Source organism: Cheilinus undulatus, linkage group 18 (assembly GCF_018320785.1).
Source record: "Cheilinus undulatus linkage group 18, ASM1832078v1, whole genome shotgun sequence".
In the NCBI taxonomy this organism is placed as follows: Eukaryota; Metazoa; Chordata; class Actinopteri; order Labriformes; family Labridae; genus Cheilinus; species Cheilinus undulatus.
The window spans coordinates 5,051,948-5,079,717 of record NC_054882.1 but is presented as its reverse complement, the minus strand read 5'-3'; the positions used below and the strand labels follow the sequence as shown (position 1 = coordinate 5,079,717).

Here is a 27,770-nt window from a genome sequence, read left to right as displayed (position 1 = left end):
TAGGGAGTGCACAAATATGTTTAGACAGTATTTCCATTGCCATATAAACATTTTCTCCTGATTAAGTTTCCCTAAAAGCCTAACTAGACTGTTGAAAAAGCAAACCGGGCTCATTTCTGCCATCACGTGACCTGCTGTCATGGTTCTAGACTCGACTTGTGCTTTCTGGCAATGACTAGTAAACGACAGCGTTGGTGTAACGCAGCCCAGAGGGGAAAACATTGGTTATGTACCAAGCGTACATAACATTTCAGGCGCTAGAAAAATACAAAGCATTTGGCGCCATCTAGCGTTTAAACTTTGGTACCAGAGACTCTGTCAGGAGTAAGAAAGGGCTTGATGTTACCCTTTCCCAGGCTGTAAGGCTAATGCGCACTAATTTCACCTTTCTGTGAATTTATTCACATTCTACTCTTTGAAGTATAATTTTACAGTATGTTTTGACTGTAAAAGCAAACCTTATGGTCTCGAATAAGGACAATACATCTTAAGTTTGCCCTGAAATAGGACTTTAAGCGTATTTTGGGGGTTTGGCCCACTAGTTGAGAACCACTGCCCTACAGTAACTTAATTATTAACTTAATTAAGTAGAAATAGCACCTTGATGAACGGAGTTAAAATGTTCCCTTTACTTTACTAGTGTCCAGCCTGACAGGCAGAACCGAGGGCAAACAAGACAAAATTACCATTCCTTCCCATGATTCATTTCGGAAAGAATAGATTTGTATCCATAGGGTTACTCATAACTCGCCGGTGACAGCTGTTACGCTAACCTTCAGCGCTGCGTTTTACGTTAACTGTATTTAATGCGCTTTTATTTAGATAGCAGACACTGTAATTAGACTCTGGGTTTTATTTTACACTCGACTACAGGTGAGTAAACCACAAATGACCGCTGCAGCTGGCAGAACTAGCAAGGCCACTGAGTGTATATTAGCTAGTTCAGGCTAATTAAGCTAACAGATGCGGAGGATGCTCGCTTATTATTCGGCAGGTATCTCACCTATACCTGGGCAATATGGACCAGAAATCATGGCTCGATATATATTGTCTTATCTAAATGGCGCTAATTGACACAACTCTATATTTTTATGTTAAAAATGGAAAACGGCTATCACAAGACTTGGAAACTTTGATATGGTTGTAGTAAATTTAAACCATATTAAAACCCATAAAATACCACGACAACATATGTAGACGTCCTAGACGCCTAATACTCCGCGGTTTTGCCTTTTTAGATATTTTAGGCAAAGTCCTACTCACTGTCTAAAAACTCTCGCAACCTTTCTGTATGTGGAGGTTGTCAACGTTTTCTGTACTCTCAGTGGACATGCGTTTCAAAATGATCAATACTAGATTATTTTGATGATTACTCTTATTATGAAGTGCATTAACTGAATGATTTTCAGTCATTTTTTTTTAACTAAGAGTGAGAGAACAGTCTCAAAGTTTTACAAATAATAACACTTGGAAAAGAGTGTGGAACTGAAGCGCTCCTCAGCGGTTCCACCAACTTTTCCACAATGTTGCCAACCTGTTTGTGCAATTCAGAATTCAGAAACTTACCTGCAATTTTAGATAATGTAATGTAAGAAAATAACACCAAATGCTAGTTGTTTTGGACTTATGTTTTGTTGACCTGGTGCCGAATGGGTATCAATATCATTTGATTTTAACTAATAATAAAACCAGGGCATTATCTATTACGCTTGTCCTGTTCAGGATCTTGCCACGATGAAACCAATCCTTTCTGTCATTGGTCAAGCAGCAGAGCACATCCTGGTCTGGTAGACAGTCATTCACAGCGCTGACCTGCGTAGAGACAAACAACCAGGCAGACATATTCAACTTACTAGCAATTAAGGCGCCCAATTTAACTTAAACTAATGTTTATGGACTGTGAAAGAACTGGAGTATCCTGATAGAACCCATACATTCACAGGGGGAACATGCAAACTCTACACAGAAAAGCCCTGTCCAAGAGGGATTCAAACCATTAACCCTCTTGCTGTGAGGTGACACCACTTAGTACTGCAGTGGTGTTCTACTTACCAATAATATAAATGCTCCTAGACTTAATAAAATCAACTAGATTATAATTCCCCAAGTAGACTAACCATTTTAAATACATTATATTGTGATGAACGTTTTTACCATGCATGAGGCCTGGACATTTTTATGGATCAATATCAACATAAATTACACCACCTCAACAATCTCTTGTTGAGGTGATGTAATGGCTTAATAATATTATTTATTTATTTATTTTAAAGACTCAATATATTGCCAGGTTTTAATCCGACAAGTTTGTTTTGTAAGATTAGCATGGTGTTACTGTCCATGTTTAAAATAATACCAGTATTAAATTGATTGTACACTGTATAACCTCGTAAAGCATCATCAGTATTACATTCTTCATGTTCTCTTCTCTTTAGGTTTTCCAGTATAATTCAGGATGTCTTACCCTCCACCGTTAAACCGTCAGCAGATTGGCATCCCGCAGTTACCTCCCAGGATCCCCCCTCCTGAGTTTGGGGGATTTGCCCCAGCTGTCCCTCCAGGTAATTTTGGTGTACAGACTGTATGTGTGGTCACATTCTCTCCTACATAATTTCTAAACTGTACGAAAATGTTGCCAACACATTTCTGTGCAATTTAGACAGTGAGCATGGGTTTGCTTGCAATACTTGATGTATTTGTTCCTCTCTTTAGTATCCGCCTAATGAAATAGACAGTTTTGTTATTGCTTTAGTACTTTACAATACTAGTATTGCCAGTGAATTAGTGGATAGCGTATCATTTAAAAACATGGTATTGAAAAGTATCAAAATATCAAACATTTGTACAACCTTATTGTACAGGCTAAGCCCATAACCAACTCTTTTAGGACTGATTTTTTCCTATTTTTTTTTTACTTCAATACGAAGAATTTCTCTCTAAATAATCACATTACCAGAAAGTTCTAAAGGCTCAGAAAAACTACAAGTCTTCGGTCACATCTTCAATCAAAAGCTGTCTTGAGCAAGAAAGAGATAGCTCTATCTAAGTTTCTAGAAATGCATTGGTAACATTTGTAAAGTCATTGGGTATTTTGGACAGTGTGCAGGAGTTTGCTTGGAATTTTTGGTGATCAAAAACAAGAATATATCCCAAACTGGGTGCCTTGGACTTGTATTTATGTTGCCGCGGTATCAAAAAAGTTGCGTCATCTTTAAAGTTAGACTTTTTTAATTGTTTAAAAGTGTTGTGACCACCCTACCAAGAACAAGAGGGACACAGTTTTGCTTTGAAGTACCAGTAACTTTTGTGCTCTTAAAAGTGAAAAACCAAAGGTTAAATCTTGATTAATGCATCTGCATAAAATGTACATTGTGGTATATACTGTAGGTCCATGTTGCCCTGAACCCTATACAGAGACCTCTGCTAGTAACCAGCATGCTCCTCCTTAGAAATGTACAAACTCACAAAATGGCACAGATCACAAGCCCTCGATTGGTTCACTGAGTATCACTAGGTGACTGTCAGTCACTGAGTGATGTCTACATATTGTGTAGGTTTGACACAGAAGTATAAACTAGGCTTAACACTTTTCAGAGGAGAGACAGGTTTCCATCAACAAGGAAATTGTTTTTTTTAAGGTTATTAAAAATAGAGTTAAACAGCTGATATGATAAACTAAGAGGGCGGGGGGATAAGACAGTAAATATCTATCATACAGCAACAGCAGTGTATCATGTTGTGTGGTTTAGTGCCCTTATACGTCTTCGTGCATGTGCTGATATATGTATTTACTTTCTTTTTTTAGGTACTCCCATGATCCCGGTTCATATGGGTGTAGTGACCCCCACACCCACAGTGAGTCAGAAACAGGAGTTCCTTCTGCATGCCAGCTGAAGCCTCAGCTGTTCTGCATGAGTTTTTCATAATACATAATCCTTTCACATTCACTGTTATGTTCACACCTTGCGCAAATCAAACTGTTTCTTTCCTTTTTTTAATTCTGTTGTTGTCCCTTATAAAAGTAGCAGTTGAGAAGCTAAAAATGTAAGTTGATGTTGCAGGTTCTTGTCCCAACAACTATTGCTGTAGCACAGAAGCCAATGGCTCCAAAGAAGGAGCCCGGCGGCATCAGAGTCAAAGACATAGATGACAGCGGTGGTCCGACCACTACTGTGTTTGTAGGGAACATCTCTGAAAAGGCTTCCGACATGTTGGTCCGACAACTTTTAGCGGTGAGTAGACTGATTGTACCCACTTCATCTGCTCTAAGTCGGCATTTACCTGCATGAAATTGTAGCAGTAAACACTAAGAACTTAAGTCAGCTGTGCATGGAGCTGTGTTTGCTGAGTTGAACTAACACAATACTTCCTGTAAAGCTACAATATGTTGAATATTCGTACTGAAATGTCTACATTAATTTAACAATGACTAAACCTTGGTTATATATATTTTTAGTTGATAACTGACATTAACTCAAATATTTCCAATAGCTTTCAAAGTCCCATTCAACATGGCACCACTTGCAGTGATGGAGTTTAGTATGGGTGTTAGACAACCAAGCTGGAAGGAAGTGCTGTCTGTAGTAAGGCGTGCAAAGGCTGTTTTGGCCCCAGAACCAAATTGGTTCCCTTACTGGGCTTATTAAAGCACATTGGATGTCCTTAGATTTCTGTGGAAATTACTCCCCACAGAATGGGAGAAATAACATAAAATAAAAATGAATCAGTTTATTGATTGGTTGAACAAGCTATCCCAAGAGGCAGGTGCTGAGCAGGGGGAATCCTGATTCCCAAGAAGAAGGAGTCCTCTGTTCTAAACCAGTTTTGAACCATTTCACTGCTATGTGTGGAGGAAAATATTTCATTTAGTATTGTGGTACAGGGATTAGCTAGTTATGTAGAAAGGAGTAGTTTTATCATCACTACAGTGCAGAAAACAGGGATCTAGTGGACTTTACCTGCTGTGCATTTATTTAAGAGTTTTCCTTATGGCTGATGTCTCAGTAAAACCACAAATACTATCGCTTAAACTCTGTTCACATAAATCAGTGTTTTGACTTTTAATAACTCCTCTTTTTTCTGTTCTCTTTTCATAAGAAATGTGGTATTGTACTAAGCTGGAAAAGGGTCCAGGGTGCTTCTGGGAAACTTCAAGGTAAGAAGAAAAGGCCATGGCATTTTTAAACCATCCTTTCCTTATTTGTTTGTTACAGATATTGCTATACAATAAGCATGCAACATTAAGGAGTACTCCAACTTAAGTATGTTAGTTATTTCTACATTTCATGACATTTGTATTATTTTACAAGGACTTACACTGTAAATATTTGAAGTTATGTTTTAATGTTTTATTAATTAACCCCCTCTTGCTCTGAAATCCTTTTAGCTTTTGGTTTCTGTGAGTATAAGGAGCCTGAGTCTACTCTACGAGCCCTCAGACTTCTTCATGAGTTGCTCTTAGGTGATAAAAAGCTGTTGGTCAAGGTCGATGCCAAAACCAAGGCCCAGCTGGATGAGTGGAAGGCCAAGAAGAAGAGTGCTAATGGGGTATGCTGGTGGCTGGAGGAGTAAAATATGATTTAAACATGTCTGTTGCCTTGATCATTTTGGGTTTAGACATCCTTTTCCTCTCTCAGGGAACCAGTGGTGGGTCGAAGAATGAGGATGAAGATGAGGAGGAGGTTCTAGATGAAGAAACTCTACGAAGAGACCAGGTGGTGAAGGGGGCGATTGAAGTCCTCATACGAGAGTATGCAAGTGAACTCAACGCCCCCTCACAGGATCCTGACAGTCAACCTCGCAACAAGAAGAGGAAAGAGAAGAAAGAGGAGGTAATGCTTGCTTACTGTTCATGCTCTGAGATTAAAGGTTTAGCTCTGTAGGCAGAGCAGAGCAGAGGCCCGTAAACAAGTCTTATAAGCACTAGAGGCAGGTTCAAATCTTGATCCTGGGGCTATTGCGTGCACTCTTTCTCCCACTATTTCCTGTCTCTCCTCAGCTATCCTATCTAATAAAGGCAAAAAGACCAAAAACAACGTTTAAAAAAAGGTCTGTGAGATGTTTCTCATTTATAAACTTTCTCTGTCAGATACTTAGTGTGTCCCCTGTTCTTTTTTCCTTCTCTCTTATGTGTAAGGAGGACATCAATGCCATGGAGATGGAGGATGACAAGAGAGACTTGATTTCCAGGGAGATCAGTAAATTTCGTGACACACACAAGGTAACGTATCAAACTTATGCTGTTTCTCTCTAAATTTATGTTCTGAAGAAGAAATCCTACAGATTTGTAATTGTAAATTCTTCAACAGCAATTGCAGCTGCAAAATACATCATTTACAGAGTAAATTCCTCCAAAAGACAGTGCTGTTGCTGTCATATTTATTCTAGAGGTAGTGTGCTTCATAGATCAGTCATATTCAAAAATGAATGAAATGGAGAGTTGAAGACATGGATTTAACATCTTTTCTTGGATCTATTAAAGTCTGTTCAAATGCTACATCCACCACTCACAGATTGATTTATGTAATCAGTGTTCCAGGTCGGGCTAAAGCTATCATTGATCAAACTGATTTGACACTAAAGATTTTAGCTCTGCACAAGCTACAGTGCATGGACACAATGTCAAATTTCATCTTAAGCTAATCTATTGATTAAACCCCACCAATGTGGTAGAGTTCATTTGGTGACTAGAGCAAGATGAATCTCAGAATCTCAGCTTTGGAAAAAGTTGCGAGGATAGGATGTAAGTATGACCTTTCTTTTCCTCTTTACACATGTTGGGCGCCCCCTTCTGGAGGCTTTGCAGAGGGGCAACTGGCTCTGACTTCACTGCATACATAAGTTTTGGAGATCTATGGGTGGAGATACGGGTGGTATTATTACATAGTCTCATGCAATGTCAGAATGAGTGCACTTCCGAAACAGATATCAGATTTTGTGCTTTCAGTCATAGCCTCATCACAAACAAAGGACTAAGTTGTCATTTTGTATTTTGTGGGCTGGTAGATGCTCCGAATACCCAAATATATGTGCAGAAATTCTAAAATGTGGCAGACATGATGCTTTTGGGACTTTTTACAAATGTAAACAGTTACATTATGCATGAATCAAGCATGCCATTTTGAAATGGAGCAGCTCAGTGAACCTCTGCAGGTCCTCACATAATAAATGTTGTGTTTAAAGAACACAGTCTACATGAGTTTAACCACTGCAGTAATTTGAACTGCAGCCTGTAGTGAAGGAGGGAGCGCCCCTCCACAGCACTCTGTGGTCTGAAGACTTTCAAGGTAAGTCCTTTTTTATTGTTTCTTATGTTCTTTTCTCATGTAGTTTTCCCTCTCCTCCGGTCTGTGTTTTACTAACTTCAGCTTTTTATTTTAATCAATGAGAGGATAATAATGGAACAGGTAAATTATACACCAGAGCACGAGTAACCAGGAAAAAATAAAATTAAAACAACAGCCGTGGTTCACACTCTTTAAGATGTTGCACGAGCTGAGGTTGTTTCAGCGTAGGCTAAAGTCATCTCTTAAATCTTGAGACAATACAGTCTCTATTTTTAATGACCCAAAGAATCAAAAAGTAACCTTTTTTTTTTTTTAAATACAGATATCTAGTCATGTTTTTAACCCTAGTTTCCTATACATAAAAGAGAGCACTGTCTAAATTAAACAAATACAAACATTACCACTGTATTTGAGTCACTAAGCTAGTATGCATGATTATGAAATTAGTAGTAATTCTATTTTAAATGCAATGGTATCGAAACCAGTACCAATATAATTTGAGTTACACTTGCATCAAAGGAAGTTCAAAATTTTGGTTTCATGACATCCTTACAACTCAATCAGAGCAAGATAAATCCTTTTATTAGCCTGGGTGTTTTAAAGTCATGCCTCAAATTGGATTAAAAATGCTAACTGTGGTTTAAAATGCTAATTTTAGTAAAGCCAGATAAAGTTTTACTTAAGATAATTCAAGACTCTTTTCTCATACCCCTTTCTTTCTTTATAAACTCTTTAATATTTGGTTTGTGATAAACAGCCGTCAGACCCCCAGTTCATACAGCACCTAATGCTGTTATGACAGTTTGAGCTCTGGGCCTGATCCTGTTAAAATTTGTTTTTATAATTTAAATTTCTAATCTTGGGTTGGAGAGGCCAAAGACACCAGGAGACATCCTACAGGTAAGACTGCTTCACTCATTTCTTGTGACAAAATAAATTTGCTTTCTGACTTGTTTTAGACATTAATATGTTGATGATGATAAATATGTGAATAACCCGTTGTTAGATAAATTGCTTCACAGGTATATTAATGAAGATTTTTCCTGATTGTTTTACCCTTGACCCTCTTTTCCTCTCATACGTAGGCTATAGGGCAGGGGCGTCCAAGCTGGGAAATCTGATCGGCCATCCCTAAAATCCTAAACAATGATTGGCTATTTGCCTTGTCAGCCATTAATGGAAGGCTGTAATGTAGATAAATGAGCATATTCAGTTAGTAATCATTTTGAAACCTGCATTGTTTTGATTTTCCAAACTTTATTACACTAAATGTGTGCCTTTCAAAGAGGCCCCATCATCATGAATGTGGCCCTCAGTGAAAAAAGTTTGGACGCCTCTGCTTTAGGATGGGTGGGAGCAGAGAGACCCTCATTCAGTTCATCACCTGTAAGTTGCTCCATTAGCTCATTAGCTATCTGACAAATATTTGATATTTATTTTGATATTAAGTATAAATTCCCTGCATTAATTTAGCAAGATATGTATCATCAATATTGTAGTCATAGTTTTAGTCTATAAGATTAACACTGCATAGCAGTCAAAATTTTATACAAATCTTAGTTTTTATCAATAACATCACGATAAAAAGGCTTAATCTTTTCCTAACAAAAGACCTTTGTATAAACAATCTGCAGAGTGTTTTTCAGTATTTAGTAGTATTTTAGTATATGTATGCCCAAATATTGTTTTGACCATTCAGAGCAGACAAAGCCTCATCCCCTCTCCCTGAGATCTTACTTCTGAAATGATAAGAAGTGAATACTAAACACCATAAATTGAACATTAAAATGTGGACTTAAACATAGAAGTGAAAAACTATGGTGATAATGATAAAATTAGAATGATATTTCTTCTCATTTCCAAACTTTAGGTTAGCTTATGTTGTTCTTCCAGTTCCCAGGTTTCCTGCTGCTGCATACAGAACTGTGCCGCTCCAGAAGGGGAGCACTTGCATTGCAGTGCAGCTCTGCCTCCCAGGGTATCAGATGACCATGCAGAAAACACATGAGAGATGATTATGTAATTCACTTTGTTGGGCCGTTTGCCACGTTAAGCTCAGGCTTGTTTTAATCCACTTGGCACCCACAGGAAAGACCAAACCAGGGTGTTACATACTGGTGATCCTAAGAGTATAGTTAGAACTTAGTGAACTTGTTGAACCAGAGGCTGAAAGCTGATTTAGCGAGAGGGGAACACTTTTATCTTAAGTGCTTTATATCACAGTGTGTTTGTAGCATCAGAAGCCAAGTTAAACCATTAAACCTCGGGATTCAGTTTTCAGCTGAAAAGTTCACTTAAAAGTAAATAGTGAGCGTAATAACATGGATGATAAATTACATAGAAACTGACTGATGTAACAGTAATGTGATTAATTATGAATATGAACATTATGACAGTGGTTTTTGACAATATCTGCGCTATAAAGAAAGGCCAACTTTTTAAAGTTCAGCTAAAGATTCTCCCTTAATTAGGCTGAAATTTGAAAGCATTTACCTTCAAAATTGATGTTCATCTCAAAATTAACTGGGCACCCAGATGGCCTAGTGGTCTACAGTGCTACCTATATATGCAGGCAGCCTGGGTTCGAATCTAGCCCGTGGCCCTTTGCCGCATGTCTCTCCCCACTCTCTTCCATTTCCGGCTCTATCCACTGTCCTCCTATCAAAATAAGGGCACAAAAAGCCCAGAAAATAAATATTAAAAAAACTGTCCAGTAGAGCTCGGCAATTAATCGCAAATTAGATTAAATCGCAATATGGCCTGCTGCAATTTACTAATCGCAGAAGTTGCAATATTTCCTAAACTAGAAATATGTCCAAAAGGTTTTCAGACCCTCTTCACTTTTTCAGTTTTGTTACATTGCAGCCTGATGCTGCAGTAGAAAAAGTGAAAACGGCATTTTAGACATTTTTGCTAATTTATTTAAAGTAAAAAAACTGAAATATCACATCAACATTTATAAAAACACTTGAAATGTAGCTCCGAATTCTCTGGATCTTTGCTGAGATGTTTCTACACCTTGATTGGAGTCCGACTGTGCTAAATTAAACTGATTGGACACGATTGGGAAACTCACATACTTCTCACATATTTCTATAGAAGGCCTCACAGCCGACAGTGACATCAGAGAAAAACAAAGCCAGGCACAGATCTGAGGAAGGCTATAATAAATCTGCAGTGATGGTTGCCTGTCTGGAACTTTGTCACATCTCCACACAGGACCTCTGGAGCTCAGTCAGAGTGGCCATTCTCCCCTGATTGCTCAGTTTGGCCAAGCGACCAGGTCTTAGAAGAGTCCTGGTTGTACCAAACTTAAGCATTATGGAGGCCACTGTGCTCTTGGAAACCTTCAGTGCAGCAGAATCTTTTAGAGTAGTAGTTTCACAAGCAAGCAGAAAAATGAGAGGAGAATAGTTTGAGCACATGTGCAGGAAATTTGAGTAGGCAACTAAAGATTTGCAAGCAAGCAAACATTTTTAGCACAAACAGATGCACACTCTGACTGTCTACCACCGCCTCTGATGGCAGATCTGAGCTGGAACAATTCTGCGCCATCGTTTTTCCTCTGTGCGTCACATATTTAAGAAGAGGCTTACGTGGCGTAAATATCCTGTGTTAAAATGGCAATGTGTGACGTTTAATAACCAGCAACATGGATAATATGATTGAATGAAACCTTTAAAGCCCCTTGGGGAATTAGTCTTGCATAGAGAGTGGAAAAATAAACAAAAAAGGACATCAAGATCCAGAAAGATGGCCCATAGCCATGAGTCCATTAAAACAAGAAAATAATCCCACCATATTTAAATGACGATGTAGTGGTTTACCTCACATCAGGTCTGGCTTTTTGAGTTTTAATCTGTAGTATCATCTGCAGCCAGTCAAATCTATAAGCATTCATCTGTTTCCCGAGCGCACATTGATTGGAAAATGGGCGGATGTTGGTTTACAGCTGAGTTTTGTATTGGAATGGCCTTTCATTACATCAGAGTATAATCTGAGATCACCAGACACCACAGAGGACGAGCTGACCTATTACATATATGAGGAAGGAAAAAATGATTCAGTATGAGCGTATGATGAAGGGAATGGCTGGAAAGTAGAGTCAGGACAGGAAGTGACCGATGTCTGACACCTTGATGTAACAGAAATACAATATATAAGTTTTACGAGCAACAAAAAAGGAAATGTAGTACAAAAAGATGGTTTTAACTTTCACTCCTGATGTAAATCTTTCTTTAAACACGTAACTTTTTATTTTTAGATGTTTCTGCAGTTGATGGTTTTAAATAAGTGTGTTTTGATGAGGTAGTATTTGCATCACACCGCTCTTCCAGGAGGAAACATCATGGCTAAGAGGACTTCCTCATTTGCAGCAGGCAGCCTCTCCAAGGCACTGAGCCGGGGCAGTATGTGAGCAGGGACTCCAAATCATTTTCACTATCATGTGCTGAATGTATTTTAGTATCATCTTTCCCATGCTGAGAGTCCAGTTAAATACTTTCTCCCCTTTTCTTCCTGTCGGGCTCCTGCAGAAACTGGAGGAGGAAAAAGGAAAGAAGGAAAAGGAGCGCCTGGAGATCGAGAGGGAGAGGAGGGAGAGGGACAAAGAGCGGGAGCGAGAGAGGGAGCGGCGCGACCGGGAGAAGGAGAAGGAGAGGGAGCGAGAGCGGGATAAGGAGCGGGAGAGGGAGAGAGACCGGGAACGGGAGAGAGAGCGCGAGCGGGAGAGGACGAAGGAGCGAGAGAGGGAGCGTGAGAGGGACAGGAGCCGAGACGTCAGCGAAGACCGAAGCAGATCGAGGTAAGTGGGAGACCAGTGAGGCCACAAGTGATGAAGCCATTCAAAGCATGAGTCATTTTGACACTGTTCAGGCCATATCACGTAGACCTCATAACTTGTACATCCCATTTTTACTATAAATGAATATATGTAAGGGTTAGTGCTTAATTTAGGTGAAAAAGCTATTACATCTAAGCATACATGTTTCAAAATTTCACCCAAATATCCTTTCCTCTTTGGGGAGCAGCTTTACAGACCAACTTGCAGGTTGGAGACCCCAGTAAATCAGGTTGTATGGATTTACATGTTACAGTGGCTGCTGCCATTGTTGAATAACATTAGGCAAAGGGCAAACTTTTACAGTTTCATTTAGCACATGCTCTTGTTCAAAGTAGAGTACATCTGGGACAGGTATTCCTCAGGACAGGTATCCTCATAAAGCTCAAATTTGTTTTTATTAAGTGAATTATTCAAAATACCTTTACAGACTTGGTACGTGGCAGCCATGTTTCTCCTGTATCAGAGCTTGATTTTTGTTTAGGGTTGCATATTAACAAGTGGCACTGCATGCATGAGCACTGCCAGTCACGTTTCTGATATGCATGTCTCATGCACCAAGAATCTAGAGCCGTGGTGCGGGTCATCATGCTGGACAATCAGGAATGGCAATCTCACACAGCCCTAGTCTCTATCATACTTATAACGGACTTTCTTTAGGTTGAAAGAGCCATAACTGTGACAAAACTTAGATTTTGTGCAAAAAATTCCTGCGGTAATGAGTGCACTTATGCCTTTTCGTGCCTATAAACTTTAATCAAATCCCTTCATTAGACAGTTCTGCTTTTTGGAATCAGTGCTGAGTTCAAATTAACAAATTGGGCTGTAATGAAACAAGGACTTGCTGTTTTTTATGTTCCTTGTATTTTTTAAAGTCTCATTCAGCTTTTTAGATATACTTGATGTAGACTAACACATTTAACTGACCTTCTGCTGCAGAGAGAGGACCAGAGATGATAAAAAACGAGACCGAGAAGAAGACGAGGAGGACGTGCATGAACGGAGGAGACTGGAGAGGAGGCTCAGAGACAAAGAGGCAGCTTACCAGGAAGTATGTAAATAATCTTGCCAATCATCTGGATATTTGATTAATTTAAAATGCAGAAAGGAGAGCTTGAAAAATAAAAATTCTTCCAGTGCATGATCAAAAATCAGCTCACATTTGGCACACAATGCCTTTTTACATCGTTTAGACTGGGCCGACCAGTCTTAGTGTTTACATCTTGACTATTTGCTTTCATATTTTTTAATCAAAACTATAAATGCATTTATTTGTATATAAAGGGAATTATCAAAGTGCTGTTTATGTCCAGCTTCCACTTCTTTTTTCCTGCAGCGCCTGAAAAACTGGGAGATCCGAGAGAGGAAGAGAGGTCGGGACTACAGCAAAGACACGGAGCGGGACGACGAGAGGAGACGAGAAATGGTAGACGCTGTCAGCAGATACTATTGTTTTTTACAGAGTATATACTGAGATGTGTTGAGATGAACAGATGCATTTATGCATGTGTGCTTAAGTGCTACTGTGTTTGAATTCAGATGAAAGAAGCCAAAAGACTGAAAGAATTTCTCGAGGATTATGACGACGACAGAGATGACCCTAAATTCTACAGGTGACTCTCTGACAGAATAATTGAAGCTTGTCTTACTTTGTGTTTGTGTTTTAATCTTTAAGACTTCTCGCTGTCATCCTCAGGGGCAGTGCTCTGCAGAAGCGACTCCGAGACCGAGAGAAGGAGACAGAATTAGACGAGCGGGATAGAAAGAGAGAGAAAGAGGAGCTGGAGGAGATCAGACAGAGGCTGCTGGCTGAAGGTCATCCAGACCCTGATGCTGAGCTACAAAGAGTGAGTAAAACTGTGTTTATGTGAACTTCAGTAACCCAGTTTCACATGGATTTCTCCACTAATCTGATTTTTTAAAAATCATGTGAATATGAAACATTTTTTTGTAATCAGGATTGAAAAAAGAACTGGGACAGGCCTGATTTTTCTCCTGAAGAAAGCAGATTGCACTGCCATAGAAAGAGATTTTTCCAAATGTACATCTACATCTAAGGGAAGGTTTAGGCAGAAGAATGTAAGGAGGGTTTATTTCTTTTGCATCCAGAATTTGATTTTGATTAAATTTGATGGCACACCAGGTAGTAAATGCAACTTTATTATTATCACAACATTTCACAGTACATACATTGTAAAAATCAGAATTCATTCCTGTAAATAAGAACAAGAAGAGCATGTATGGACTGAAAAGCAAATAAGGGAACAGTTCAGATGACTTCTGACCTGTCCATTGAGCTGTCTGTGAGGTTTTTTAGGTGAAAGGAGACATTTATTTTGTCATTATTAATGCACTAATTATGGACTTTGAGTGCTTCCCGATCAATTAATTTATTCTGGCATCACAATATCTAAAAGCCATATTGTAGTAGTAGTAGTATTGTGCATCACATGCTTTCCTCATGCAGTGCAGACTTTAATATTTCATATGTTATGTAACTATTCATACTATAAAACCACTGTTTTGTTACACCAGATTATCTCTGTATCTTTTTATCATATTGGACTGTTTTGTACTCTCCCATGTTAAATGTTATTACACTGGTGTTTACATAACTGTCTATTATTAATCATACCAGGTCCTTAAAATCATCATGTGTCCCTTTCATATCATCGTTTATACATTTTATTTTGTTTTAGCCATATGACCTATCCTTATTTCAGTTTTTTTTTATTTTTACAAACACCTTTTTTCCTGTGTTGCAAAATCAGAATTTCTCTTCTGGGGGATCAATTAAGTATGATCTTACCCTATCCAATCCTGTCCCTTTCCCATCCCTATCCTATCTGGTCCTGTTCTCAGTTCACCATCCTTTCCTATTCTGTACTTACTCCTTTCCTGTCCTGTCCCTACTCTATCCTGTCAGTTCCCCATCCTTTCCTATTCTGCCCTGTCCAAGCCTATCCTGTCCTGTCCCTAATCTTTTCCTATCTTATTCTGTCCTGTCAGTTCCCCAACCTTTCCTCTCCAGTCCTGTCCTATCCTGTTCTGACCCTACTCTATTCCTGTCCTGTCCGGTCCTTTCCTATCCTATCCAGTCCTGTTCTGACCCTACTCTTTTCCTGTCCTGTCTTGTCCCTGCTCTATCCCTTTCTTATTCTGTCCTGCCCTGTCAGTTCCCCATCCTTTCCTTTTCTGCCCGGTCCACTCTCATCCTGTCCTTTCCCATCCTATCCTGTGCTCTTTTTGTAAAAGTTGTGGTTCCTGGCACACCTATCCAGACTGTGATTCCTGACCTCAGTGAGGTTTTCCTGGGTAAATGAAGCCTGTATAAAATCAAATGCTAGGATAACATTAATTTGTTGTGTCTTTGGCAGATGGAGGAGGAAGCAGAACGCAGACGACAGCCCCCTCTCAAACTTGAACCCGAGGACGGCGCGCACCAGGAGAAATCACACAAGGACCGGGACCGGGATCGGGACAAGCGAGGGTCAACAAGGCCCTCCGAGCCCAGCCCCCAAGCCCCCCCGCAGCATTCAGATGACGACAATGACGTGGATGGAGATGAGGAGGACTGCAGAGATGGCGAGGACTCGCAAGAGGCCAAACCACAACACAAAGCCATCATGAGACCAATCACCACAGCTCCCTCTGTGTCCTCTGCAAGTGGGAACGCCTCTCCGAACACACCTAGCAACATGTCCCCATGTGGGATCATCATTCCTGGTGAGAGCACGCCTGAGGTCCAACCTCCAGAGGAAAACCGGCCCAAGATCGGTCTCAGTCTCAAACTAGGTGAGTCCAGTAACAGACTCAGCACACAGAGAGATCGGTTATATTTCAGCTTTTGTGACAGAATAAAAGTCAACATCTCTGTTCTTTAGCTGCCACCAACAGTCCCAGCCAGCTCAGCGTGGGGAAGAGGAAGAAGCTGGCGACCGTGGAGAGTGTTTTCAACAAGTTTGATGATGAGGAGGCTGATGAGCAACCCCGCAAAAGGAAACTGGTTCCTCTGGACTACGGGGACGACGACAAGAGTCTGGGCCTGGATGGGGCTGAGATTTCAGCGGGTAAAGGCAGCATCAACACAGAGGAGAAACGCAAACACATCAAGAGCCTCATTGAGAAGATCCCCACCGCCCGGCCGGAGCTCTTCTCTTATCCTTTGGACTGGGCCATGGTGGACTCGGTAAAACCCTCTCACTGTTTAATACGCACAAAATGTATTTACTGTATGCATTTGATGTTGTTTCATGAAAGGTTTTCATTTTCAGTCCCGTTGCTGTAAGGTTGAACCAGCAGCAGGATTAAATGAGTCAGAGGCTAATCTGTCATTCTTTCCTTAGACTCTGATGGATCGGCGGATTAGACCATGGATCAATAAAAAGATTATTGAATACATCGGAGAGGAAGAACCCACACTGGTTGATTTTGTGTGTTCAAAGGTTGGTGATAATTCCTGTTGTATTACTTTGAAGTTCGACCGTAATTTTTATAATACCATATATTAACATTATGTTTTTCCAGTGGCAATTCTTAATGATTTGTGTGGCTGTGCCTTGAGCTGGCCTTACACCAGAAGACTTTACTAAAGCCTACTTTTGGGTCCTGATTCAACCGTAGAAAAATCACTGTTCTAAATGGATCTTGTCGCCTCATGAATCTTTGGTCTGGTTCCCTCACATGGAGGATGTTGTTTATGTTTTTTAGCCTTACCCTGATGCTTTTGTTGATTTTGTGACTCTACTCCCCAGGTGATGGCACACAGCACTCCTCAGGGTATTCTTGATGACGTTGCAATGGTAAGTTGGTGATACTGAAACGGGCTCAGAAAGCCAAAACTAACCTTTTATGAAAGTTTCACATTATTTAATCTAATTTTACTGACCTTTAGTTATGTTCAGAACCATGACTGTAGCGAAAGAAATTAACTTTGAACAACTTCATTTCCATGTAAACTCTGGTTTAAAACAAATAGATGTCTTTTCTCTTATGTAATCCATGTTCTGTTCATATATATCGGTCACATTTACAGTAATCATTTTTAGGTCCGGTGTTTGGCACCTGTCTAACCTGTCTGTGTGTTTAGGTTCTGGATGAAGAAGCGGAGGTCTTCATAGTTAAAATGTGGAGGCTGCTGATCTATGAAACAGAAGCAAAGAAGATCGGCCTGGTGAAATAAAGACTTTGTTTTTCCCTCTGACTTCCTCACCTCACAGTTCTGCTGCTTCAGTTTTCTGTGAAGCAGACGTGTCGCCAAACATCCCTGTTCCTGTAGCTCAGAGCAGCGGCCTTTTACACGCCTGTGTTTAGAGGGAACGTCTGAGCTGTGAGCAGAACGACTTTGCACAAACATGCTGCATGATGAAACTTCAGTAATGTTCCTTTGTTGAGGCAAATGAAGGCTGATTTTTTTCCACCTGTTCTTTAATATGCCAGACACATCTTGCTTCAATTTAATGCTGTCATGTTTAGACGCAGCTTCATTGTGTGAAATAATAAATACGCTTTTTTAATTAAAAGTCTAGCCTTTCATCCATCATCAGTTTTATTCAATTTGTGTCGTTTTAAACAAACCACTGACAATAGTAAAAATATGTTAAACATAAAAACAGTGATTTGGATGAAAACAAAAATAAGCATACAATAGAGAAGCTAAAGTTTCCAAAACCAGTTTTGCTTTAAACATTAATAATTTGTTGTGCAGATAACATTTTAACAAGGAGATTTAAAGAACTGTAACTCAGCATTCATTTAAAATCGAAGTTCTTTGACTACTTTTTGCTTTTATTTGGGGGTCAAAGGGCTTCCAGAGGAGTCTTCAGAGATGCTGGACAGGGACACCAAGAGCTTACCTAGTAGTTCCCTAGAGAATCCTCATGGGCCTGCAGGACATAAAACTTTATTTACAAAAACATCAGTGGTTAAATAAATGCATTTCAGCACTTTTCAGGAGGTAAAATGAGCCACTTGCCTCTGCAATCAGAGCTGTATGACCCTTTAAGTCCTTAGTGTTTTGAATCTCGTAGTCATGTATTTCCTGAAAGCAAAAACATTTTTTTATAAGTCAAGTAAAAACAGAAGAAAACGTCTGAAGCCCACTCAGACCAAAGATTCACCACAAGAAGAGTTTAACAATGCTCAAAATTTGAAACTGCTCTGCATCCAAAATATTAGGAGGATTTGTCAAAAGTCAGATTAGTATTTGAAAGAAGAATTTTATGTCCAGAAGAAGAGCTGCTGAAAAAGTGGGCAGGTACTGTTGAGCTATCCCACATACCTGTAAAACTCCTCCCATCTGTAATATTTTCATCCAGAATGTGCCGCAAGTATGCTGAAAAATTTAACTTTCGAAGTGGAGACCATATAGCAGTGTGCTAGCTTAACAAACAAGCTGCAGCAGTTAACAAGCTCTGATGAGCCACATTTATCAGTTTGACATTAATTAGGCCAGAGCAATCACTCTGATAAAAAAAAATTGCAGCATATCAGGCTGTATGAAGAGCTGTCAGATTGTCTTGGCAGTTAAAAATATATAAATTAACTGAAAAGTTATAGGGCTTAGGTAAAATAGGGGTTAGTTAACATACAAATGAACATTTAACTTCCAAAATACCTTAGCTTAGCTTGTTGATTGTTGAAACGTCTTTTGTGTTTCTGAAAATATGTCAAGGTGGAAAAAAGTGCTCTGGTTAAATTTTTTTTAAGTAAAAGTAAAAATACTGATCTATAAATCTACTCAAGTAAAATTAATAAGTATTTAAAGTTTACTTTAAGTACTGAGTAGCTGCTGAGGAGTTGTAAAGTAAAATATGTTTTTTTACTGGCAATAACAAGAGATATTCAATTTAATTTAATTCAATTCAGTTTATTTAGGATAGCCCCTTGAGATGCAGCATCTCATTTTCGAGGGGGTCCCAACACAGATACCATTTTTTTAGGTAAAATTACACCTCTATAATAAAGCAAAATACAGAGTTAAAATGAAAGTGTTAATTCAACTCAGTTAAATTTAACATGAACACTACATTTGACTACTGGTGAGATTGTCACTTGCAGCTGATTATAACACTGCACTTTGTGTTGACAGGAGAGCTCTAACTCTATGATGTAGTCTATGTATAAGGATCCCATTTCACAGCCCTGGGAGGATTGAATTCCTTTATTTATATTACTGATTGTTCTGCAGAGACAAAAAGGGCAGATTCAACAATTCAAAATGCCAGCTGACTTCCTCTCTGGGGTGGGAGGTGCTGATCGGCTGTTGAAACAACTGATGTGCCTTGTGTTTTTTTTAAAGGGGACATATGCAAAAATCACTTTTCAGACTTTTCTAACAAAAAGGGGTGGGGGGAACGGGGTTGTGGATAGGCCAGGGGCACATATTTTTGTTAGAAGAGCCTGAAAACGTATATTTTGCATGATGTGTGACCTTTAAAGCACAAGAGAACCAGAAGATAACAGATAATAAAAAACAAACACACCCCTATTTCTTCAGCAACCCTTCGTAGGGCCGTTTGGTCCATGCTAGGCTCAAAGAGCACTGGGTTGAGCTGAGCCTGAATCTCCTCCTGGTGGTCTGTCATGGCTTTTATCTTCCACTCCTGTTGCTCAGCCTTCCAAATTCCCCTATGCTCCAGCTCCTGAATCTTCTGGGTGAACGTCTCTTTCAGCTCTTCTGTTTCTTTTTGAATCTGCGTGAGAGACAAACAGGGACACATAAAAAAAACTGCATGCTCATGAAGCTAATATTTAACAGCTCAATCAGATTCTTTACCTCGCTAAATTTTTGTTTCAGTGCCTCGTGTTTATTTTTCAGTTCATGCAGCTCCTTTTGTTTGACCCTGCCAGAGTCAATCTGTCAAAAACAGCATCACAAATTCAGCTTGTGCACATTAAAGTATGAGACAGTCAAGTTTAAAATGTATTTATAAAGTATGTTCAAACAACCAGAGTTGATTAAAGTTCTGCACAAGCTTACAGTCATAAAACACACTAACAACAGATAAAAGTGTAACAGTTTACTTTAACATTGGCACATAATGACCTGGCTCACTTTGCTGTAAATTAGTTTTTTCCTCATTGATTCCACTTCCTCGTTGACTTTGGAGAGAGGCTCACAGATGGTTTTCCCTTCCTGCACAAGACAGAGAAACTCCACTTCTGTCTCCAGTATCTTCTTTTGGGTTTTTTCACTATTCTCCTAAAAAAGTCAAGCAGAGCAGGTCAAAGCCAGTGCTGCCACAACAAGTTAAATGGTATAAAAGATTTATCAGTGATGGCAGATAAATGCTTGAACTAAATATATTTAAAGACGCAAAATTTTACAACAGCATGGAAGACCAGGGTGGGCAACAGAGCAATGCAGTAAGTCAGTTTAAAACAATACAATGTTAACATAAAGAAATGACATAGATACAGTGCCTATAAAAAGTATTCACCTCCTTGGATGTTTTACCCTTTTATGGATTTTATAAATCTATCATGGTCAATATAATTTAGCTTTTTTGACAAAAAAAATCAACTTTTTAGTGTCAAGGTGAAAACAGATTTCTACAAAGTAATGTCAGTTAACCTCTTGACTGTGTAAATACTCACTCCCTTCTAGTCATTATTTAGTAGAGTCACCTTTGGCTGCAATCACAGCTCTGAGTCTGTGTGGATAGGTCTCAATCAGGCTTTCACATCTGGACTCTGCAGTTTTACTCCATTCTTCTCTGCAAAACCACTCAAGCTCTGTAAGGTTTCCCGGGGATCAGGTGCGAATAGCCGTTTTCAAGTCCAGCTACAGATTCTCTATTGGACTGTGGCAGTTTTGACACATTCCTTCATTTCTTGATGATAATTTAACTGAACTCTGTGGGATGTTCAGAGCCTTTGACATTTTTTATATACACCCTCTGACTTATACTTTTCAATAACATATTTTCTGAGTTGCTTGGAGTGTTCTTTTGTCTTCATGGTGTAATGGTAGCCAGGAATAGTAATTAACCAGTCACTGGACCTTCCAGACAAAGGTGTCTTTATACTACAATCACATCAAGACACATTTAGTGCACTCAGGTGATCCCCATTTCACTAACTGTGAGACTACTGGCACCAATTATCTGTTGAATTAGGTCAGTCACTTTAAAGGGGTTGAATATTTATGCAGTCACTTATTTTACACTACATATGTCATTTAATAACACTACTATGTAGAAAACTGTTTTCACTTTGACATTTAAGAGTTTCTTTTTTTTATCAATACTTAAATACTTTCTGGATCCCCAGAGGGGAAATTCTGGAAGAGATGAAGAAGTTTTTACTCTTCTCCTGACCAGATTGATTCACCAATGGCTCCAATGATTGTGAACAACGGTAACAGCTTCCTGTCACTCACATCATGTAGCTTGCTTGTCAGAGCTGTGCATGCTGACTACGTCTTACGTTGTGACTTCGTCTGGCCTCCACTGACTGTGACAGACAGACTATTTGCTTGATATTCTCAAACAGGGACTATGGGGTGCTGCCCAGATGGATGTGAAATATATCCCATGCACTGATGTATGAAACAGTCTGTTTGGTGTTTCAGGTTACTACATTACAACTGTAATGGTTTTAAGGAAATTAAAAGAATGTAAATTACAATGTGACTTGTTTAAAATCCTTCAGCCCTTTTGAATGTATTTAAACATCAGGTAAAACAATCAATTTAAAGCCATAGGTTTGGGAAACTGTGGTCATCAGGTTTCACTATCTAATAGATCCAATAATGTATCAGGTAACGGTAAAGATTTCTATGGTGTCAGTATATTTACCTCCTTTGCCTTGCATTCACCATCCGTAACCCAAGCTGCCTCTATGAGCTCTTTACTGTTATTGAGAGCTTTGTTGTGGTCATTCGCAAGATTCATATTATGATTCTTAAAGAATTCCTCTCTCTCATTAATCTCTTTTTTCCTCGTTTTCTCCAGCTCTTGTTGAAGGTCCTCCAACTTCTTCTCGTACATGGTTTCAGCATCTGCCCAAAATGCAACACAAAATCAACACTCCTGTGAGGTCATGAATCAAACAGTGTTAAACTGAGCTCACACCGAGGTCTCCATTTTTACCCTGGAGTTGTTTTTCCCAGTGTTCCCTGTTTTCAGACATTTTTTCTTGATGTTTCTGTTGGGATGAGAAAAGTTGTGTTTGTAGCATTTCAGCATGAGACATCTCATAGTGTAAATATTATATAAATAAACTCAAACAAACCAGCTCTAGCTCCTTCATGAGGTTGCTAATGTCGAGCTTCTCCATGCTGACTTTGATATTCGTCATCTCCTCCTGAAGCTCTGTCTCTAACTGTTGATGATCTCTCTGCATTGCCTCACTGGAGACTTTAGCATCTGCCTGTAACTCTGTGATGGTGTTCTGGTGTTCACACAGGATGTGCTTCATCTTCTGCTTGTACACCTAGATGGAAAAACATTATCAGATGTTAAATAAACGATTAAGCCAGTATGCTAATCAGATTTATACATAGAGGATATATACTGACATCATTTTTCCACCAGAGAGAGGTGCAACCATTCTCCTGACCCAAAAAATAAGTACTGAAATGTTGCTGCTTTTCAGCTGAATTAAAGCTGTAAAGTGATTACGTACTGTACTTCCTACTGATTCCTGACACCAGCCCATACTATATCACTCACTAAATGACTGCAGTGACTCCACCTACTGTGACATCACATGGGTACCCTGTATTACTGAACAATTTAAAATGTTTACTCTTGTAAAATCTCTGTTTAACTCTGTTTAACCTCACCTTGATCTCTTCTTGTTGCTTCCTCTCATCCTCCTCAACCTCCTTGTCTACGTTTTTCAGCTCAGTATTGGACTCCTCCAGGTGTCTCGCCGCCACATCACATAAAGATTTGACCCTGTCCCTCTCCAGCTGAAAGTAGTTCCTCTCCTTCCTTACACTATCCAGCTCCTCTCGCAGGTTCGCAGTGTGCTCCAATAGCTGATAGAGACAGAGGTACATTTCAGTTTTATGATGTGTGATTATCAGGGGTATAGCACTGCTTGTAGTCACGATGCATGCAGGGTGAGTGTATTTCCTGGCAGATACATTTCCTGGTTGAAAACAGACTCAAAAAACGGGAGAAACTGTCATTATTCCGTTTTTGACCAAAAATTGGAAAAAAATGAAAAACAGGACATTTTTTTGTTTACCCGTTTTTGACCACAAACGGAAAAACGATTTGTTTTTGTTTTTTGTTTTTTTTTTCATTTTGGTCACAAAAACAGAAAAACAAGTAACATTAAAAAAAAGGGGTCCAATTTTTGTTTTTTTCAATTCTGTTATTTTATTTTCTTCATTTAATGAAATACTTAAGGAAAAAGAAATCATGTGACCCATTGGGAAGTGTGATCTTTTCAAAATAAAAGCCTCCATGTCAAAACAAGAGCCATCCATTGAATTTTACAGTTCTATAATAGGCCAAAATGCTCTATATACAACGTATGATAAATAATGAAAATTGTTAATGTACTGGCAATTTAATGGACTATGTTCTTTTTTAAATTCTTTCTTTTAATTTTATATATATATATATATATATATATATATATATATATATATATATATATATATATATATATATAGTGCTTAAAACATTTATTAGACCACCTGTGATATTTGTCTCAGAGACCATCCAGCATCATGAAGTGCTTTAATGCAGACTCTTTCAACAAAACAACATTTCAGTCAGCTCTCCACGTTTTACCATTTTGAACAGGAATGAGGAATTTCAAACTGAATTCACCCAAATTTGAGCTGGCTCACTGGGCTTCTCTGAGAAGTCAGAAATTAATCAAACATAACATTAAACCACTAAAACTATTTTTTCTCTTCAGGAATGCAAGTAAATAACTATAATTTGACATTAATCAAAAAATATTCATGTGCTTTACTATTTTTTTCAATTTTCTTGTAAATCAGTAAATTTGAAAATTCATGGATAACAATAATAATGATATTTTAGCATTAAAATATCATTTGGGTTAAAGAGCTTCTACATATTGGTGTATTAACCATTGCAGAAACATCAAAAATGATTTTGGTAATTACCAATGCTGTTAATTTAGGGCAGCTGTGGCATAAACCTTACTTTGGTTAGGGTTAGGGTGGTCTAATAAATTTGTTAAGCACTGTATGTATACATATACATATTTTTATTTTGAAATGCCTCGCTTTCCCAATGGTCACATGATTCCTTTCATCATGTGGAACCTTTTTTTAAAAAGTTTTTTGTTTTTCCGTTTTTGCGTCCAAAATGAAAAAAACGGAAAAACAAATTGTTTTTCTGTTTTTTCCATTTGTGGTCAAAAACAGAAAAACAGAATAATGACAGTTTCTCCCGTTTTTTTGAGTCTGTTTTCAAGCAGGAAATGTATCTGCCAGAAAATGCACTGACCATGCAGTCATATGGAAAATGCCCAAGGTGTCAGTGATCATGACTGTTTGCCAACCATGATTGAGCAACAACAGAAGAAGCAAGCACAATAAAAAATACAAGAGTTCATGAACAGTTACATGACAGAGCCACAGTTCCAGCTGGCTTCTCTTCATCTATAATCTCACTGTAAATAACCTTTATACTGATCTTTGGGCTTGATATCTATTTTTGAATCATCATGAACATAACTGTAACAATATTGATGATAATGTCTTACCCTGTATCTCATATGAAAATAAGCTGATGTTTCCTAAAACCAAATTGCCCAGGCCAGTGGCCTGGATCACACCATTAGAGAGGAATCAGAGTATGAAACAATTCCCTCTACCTGGGAGAAAATACCAAAACTTTCCAACAGACATTAAACTTGAACTCTGACCTGCTCTCTAGTCATCTCGCCCACATTGAGGCCGTCAATCAGTACGGGTGTCTTCTCCTTTGGGGGCTTCTTACTTGACTTCCTTTTTTTTGGTGGCTGTGAAAAATTCAACAAAATTAAAACCAATATTAAAACTACCTCATACATCAGCCTAGCATGTTTCTTAACCATTTTATGAACGATGAGCACATTTGTGTACCGTTAAGTTTTTATAAATGCTTGCCACCACCAAACTGAATCTTTTTCCTCTTTTTGTCCCTAAAATAAAACAAAATTCTAGATTGTAATACTCACAATCAGGACAGGTAGTGGATTTTTTTTAAACTGTAACTGTTATTTGGTACTTTCTGTGTTGCTTTTAGAAACGTGGTGATGAATACATATTCTAAGTTAAATCATTTTTAGATCTTAATCAGTTAAATACTATGGCTCATATGATTCAAATTTTTAATCACAGTTACTCTCATCTTTTTGTTACATTTTGAAACGGCTTTGAATGATTTACTTTTACTGGTGTAGATTTATGGGCTAACTACTTCTACTTTAGTATTTTTAACCACAGTAAATGTACTTTTACTTGAGTACAATAGTGTTGTACTTCTTCTCCCCCTAGTGTGAATAAGGTGCCAAAAAAAGGAAATAGCATTCAAGAGTACCATGGACCAATAATTTCCAGAGAAGGTCCCATGTTACCCCAACTGAACTGAAGCGCCTCAAAAAGTCTACTTTGTCTTCATATTGAGACCTATACAGAAAAATGTATAAAATCTATCTATAAAACAATAGATTTATGTGTAGTAATATGACACAAAATACATTTTTATAGAATAAAATACCAGTGGATACTGCACCTGTAGAGTCTATCTCTTGTTGATCTCTTATTACACCTTATTTGAGACATGTGAAAGTATGGAGATGTAGGTGAAGGCTCACATTTGGCTCTGTCCTGGGGTTATGTTAATCTGTTGCTTTGTTAAATGAAAAGCTCCTTTGACCTCATGGCTTGGTTTTTGCTCTGATATGTATTGTCAGTCGTGAGATCTTCTATAGAGAGGTGTGTGCCTTTTCAAATCAGGTCCAATCGATTTTTTTAACCACAGTTGAACTTCAATCAAGATGTAGAAACATCTCAGCAACGATCCAGTGAAATAGGAGACACCTGAGATAAATTTCAAGTGTTTTGCAAAGAGTCTGAATACTTAAATCAATGTGATTTTCTTTTTTTAGTTTTAATACACTTGGGGAAAAAAATCAGCTTTCAATTTTCCTTTATGGGTAACTGAGTGAAGATAGATGAAAATAAAACGTGTTTTATGTATAAACCATCAGGCAGCTATAGCACCAAACCCTGAGGAGAAATTAAAATGAGACGATGAAAAGTAAAACAGAAGCTTGGTGGTATAGCTAACAAGCTAACAGCAACCGTTAGCAATTAACGGTTGTAAACTCATTTAGCATATATTGTTAATAAATAAGTAAAAAACAGAAACGTCTTCCTCACCATCATAAACACAGCACAGACAACGCAGAAATTCCGAAAAGTGCCAGTCGTTTCCCGTAATTTGAGAGGAAAAACAACGATTAAAACTCAGAAAAGTTTAGCTACAATCACTGCCAGCTCCTAGTCTAAAAACGGTTGTCATGGAAGCAAGCAAGCGGTTGCTACGCGACGAGGAAGCCCTCCAACGGTAGCAACGGTATTTCAGTCACGTCTGTTAACGTCAGAGAAATTGACGTGAGAAAATATGATAAACAAAAAGAGATAAACGAGATAGAAAACAATAAAAATACATTGAACCAGGGCAGTGATATAACTGGTGTGAGATTTCTGTTTGGCTGACTGTGGGTAAGTGGTAATGCAAGGTAGAGAAGAGGTATAAACATGTAAATAAATAACTCAATACACTGAACTATGGAGCTTGAATGTTTGAATGTTCATATATTGACGTCTTATTTTGCATTGTCAGTTCATTTTAAATTTATTGGATGCAGCATATCTCAAAAAGTAGGGACAAGGCCATGTTTACCACTGTGTAGCATCCCCTCTTCTTTTAATAATAGTCTGTAAACGTCTGGGAGGTGATGAGTTCAGTTGCTGGAGTTTTGGGAGAGGACTGTTGTCCCATTTTTGTCTGATGTAGGATTCAAACTGCTCAACAGACATGCCCTTCTTTGGGACTCCTCTACTGTGAAGCCATGCTGTTGTTATGGATGCAGTACATCAGGGGTCATCAAATACATTTGCACAGGGGCCAGATTTAGTCTGGGCAGAAACTCTGGGGGCCGGACTTTCAAATAACCAAAATCTGACAAATATTTTGGTCTGATTAACAAATTTTTGTGCAGCAGGCCACAAGAAGACAGGCCTGCCCACAGAATTGGCATGGGCCCTCCCAAATTGTGATTTAGCACCAGTTTTACCTAATTTTTTTCACTTTTAATCCCTCTTTGCCCCATTTTTTGACATTCTTTAACCCCTTTTTAGCGCCTTTTCCTGCATGTTTTATCCCCTTGGCGTCACTCTTTTATTCATTTTTTGCCACTTTTCTTACATTTTTGCCAGTTTTTGCCACTTTTCAACCATTTTGCCACTCTTTGAACCCATTTTGCAACCTTTCTTGCTAATTATTGCCCCCTTTAACCCTTTTTCACTGCTTTGCCAGGCTATTTTTGCTGTGTTTGCCACTTTTTGATACTTCAACCAAAATTTTTTCATTCTTTTTCCCCTTTTTCAAATCAATTTTTTTGCATGTTTTATCCCCATTGTGCCACTGTTTTAC

The 27,770-nt window shown here is 38.6% G+C and overlaps 2 protein-coding genes across 3 annotated transcripts; one reads left to right on the top strand and one right to left on the bottom strand.

The window, feature by feature from the left end:
* The first annotated feature begins 725 nt into the window (after positions 1-725).
* Positions 726-17,638, top strand: rbm25a (RNA binding motif protein 25a). 2 transcript variants are annotated; one of them, XM_041811934.1, is made up of 18 exons: positions 726-873; positions 2,436-2,561; positions 3,806-3,855; positions 4,062-4,232; positions 5,098-5,155; positions 5,387-5,547; positions 5,637-5,831; positions 6,140-6,220; positions 11,822-12,090; positions 13,066-13,177; positions 13,463-13,552; positions 13,666-13,739; positions 13,823-13,973; positions 15,504-15,921; positions 16,011-16,315; positions 16,473-16,571; positions 16,881-16,928; positions 17,216-17,638. In XM_041811934.1, exons 2-18 carry the CDS (start codon positions 2,456-2,458, stop codon positions 17,306-17,308), a joined length of 2,481 nt encoding a protein of 826 aa, XP_041667868.1. In that variant the 5' UTR covers positions 726-873; positions 2,436-2,455; the 3' UTR covers positions 17,309-17,638. The 2 variants fall into 2 exon arrangements, with proteins under 2 accessions (XP_041667868.1, XP_041667867.1); XM_041811933.1 differs by having other exon boundaries at positions 6,137-6,220; positions 17,216-17,637.
* Positions 17,639-17,809: 171 nt separating this feature from the next.
* On the bottom strand, positions 17,810-26,606 carry LOC121525797 (dynein regulatory complex subunit 4-like). The gene is made up of 11 exons (XM_041811935.1): positions 26,492-26,606; positions 24,991-25,086; positions 22,916-23,113; positions 22,363-22,563; positions 22,221-22,275; positions 21,927-22,129; positions 20,174-20,329; positions 19,904-19,984; positions 19,611-19,820; positions 18,743-18,783; positions 17,810-18,166 (listed from the first exon to the last, which is right to left on the bottom strand). The coding sequence occupies exons 1-11, from the start codon at positions 26,495-26,497 to the stop codon at positions 18,127-18,129; spliced, it is 1,287 nt and encodes a 428-aa protein (XP_041667869.1). The 5' UTR covers positions 26,498-26,606; the 3' UTR covers positions 17,810-18,126.
* Positions 26,607-27,770: the final 1,164 nt, after the last annotated feature.

Bases quoted from the DNA above. Each gene is read 5' to 3' on its own strand.
- rbm25a (XM_041811933.1), top strand. From the start codon at position 2,456: ATGTCTTACCCTCCACCGTTAAACCGTCAGCAGATTGGCATCCCGCAG. The intron at 6,221-11,821 runs GTAACGTATCAA...GGGCTCCTGCAG, and splicing joins AATTTCGTGACACACACAAG to AAACTGGAGGAGGAAAAAGG. The intron at 13,974-15,503 runs GTGAGTAAAACT...TGTCTTTGGCAG, and splicing joins CTGATGCTGAGCTACAAAGA to ATGGAGGAGGAAGCAGAACG.
- LOC121525797 (XM_041811935.1), bottom strand. The intron at 22,276-22,362 runs GTTTGTTTGAGT...TCATCCCAACAG, and splicing joins TCATGAAGGAGCTAGAGCTG to AAACATCAAGAAAAAATGTC. The intron at 20,330-21,926 runs GTAAATATACTG...TGACTTTTTTAG, and splicing joins GTGAATGCAAGGCAAAGGAG to GAGAATAGTGAAAAAACCCA.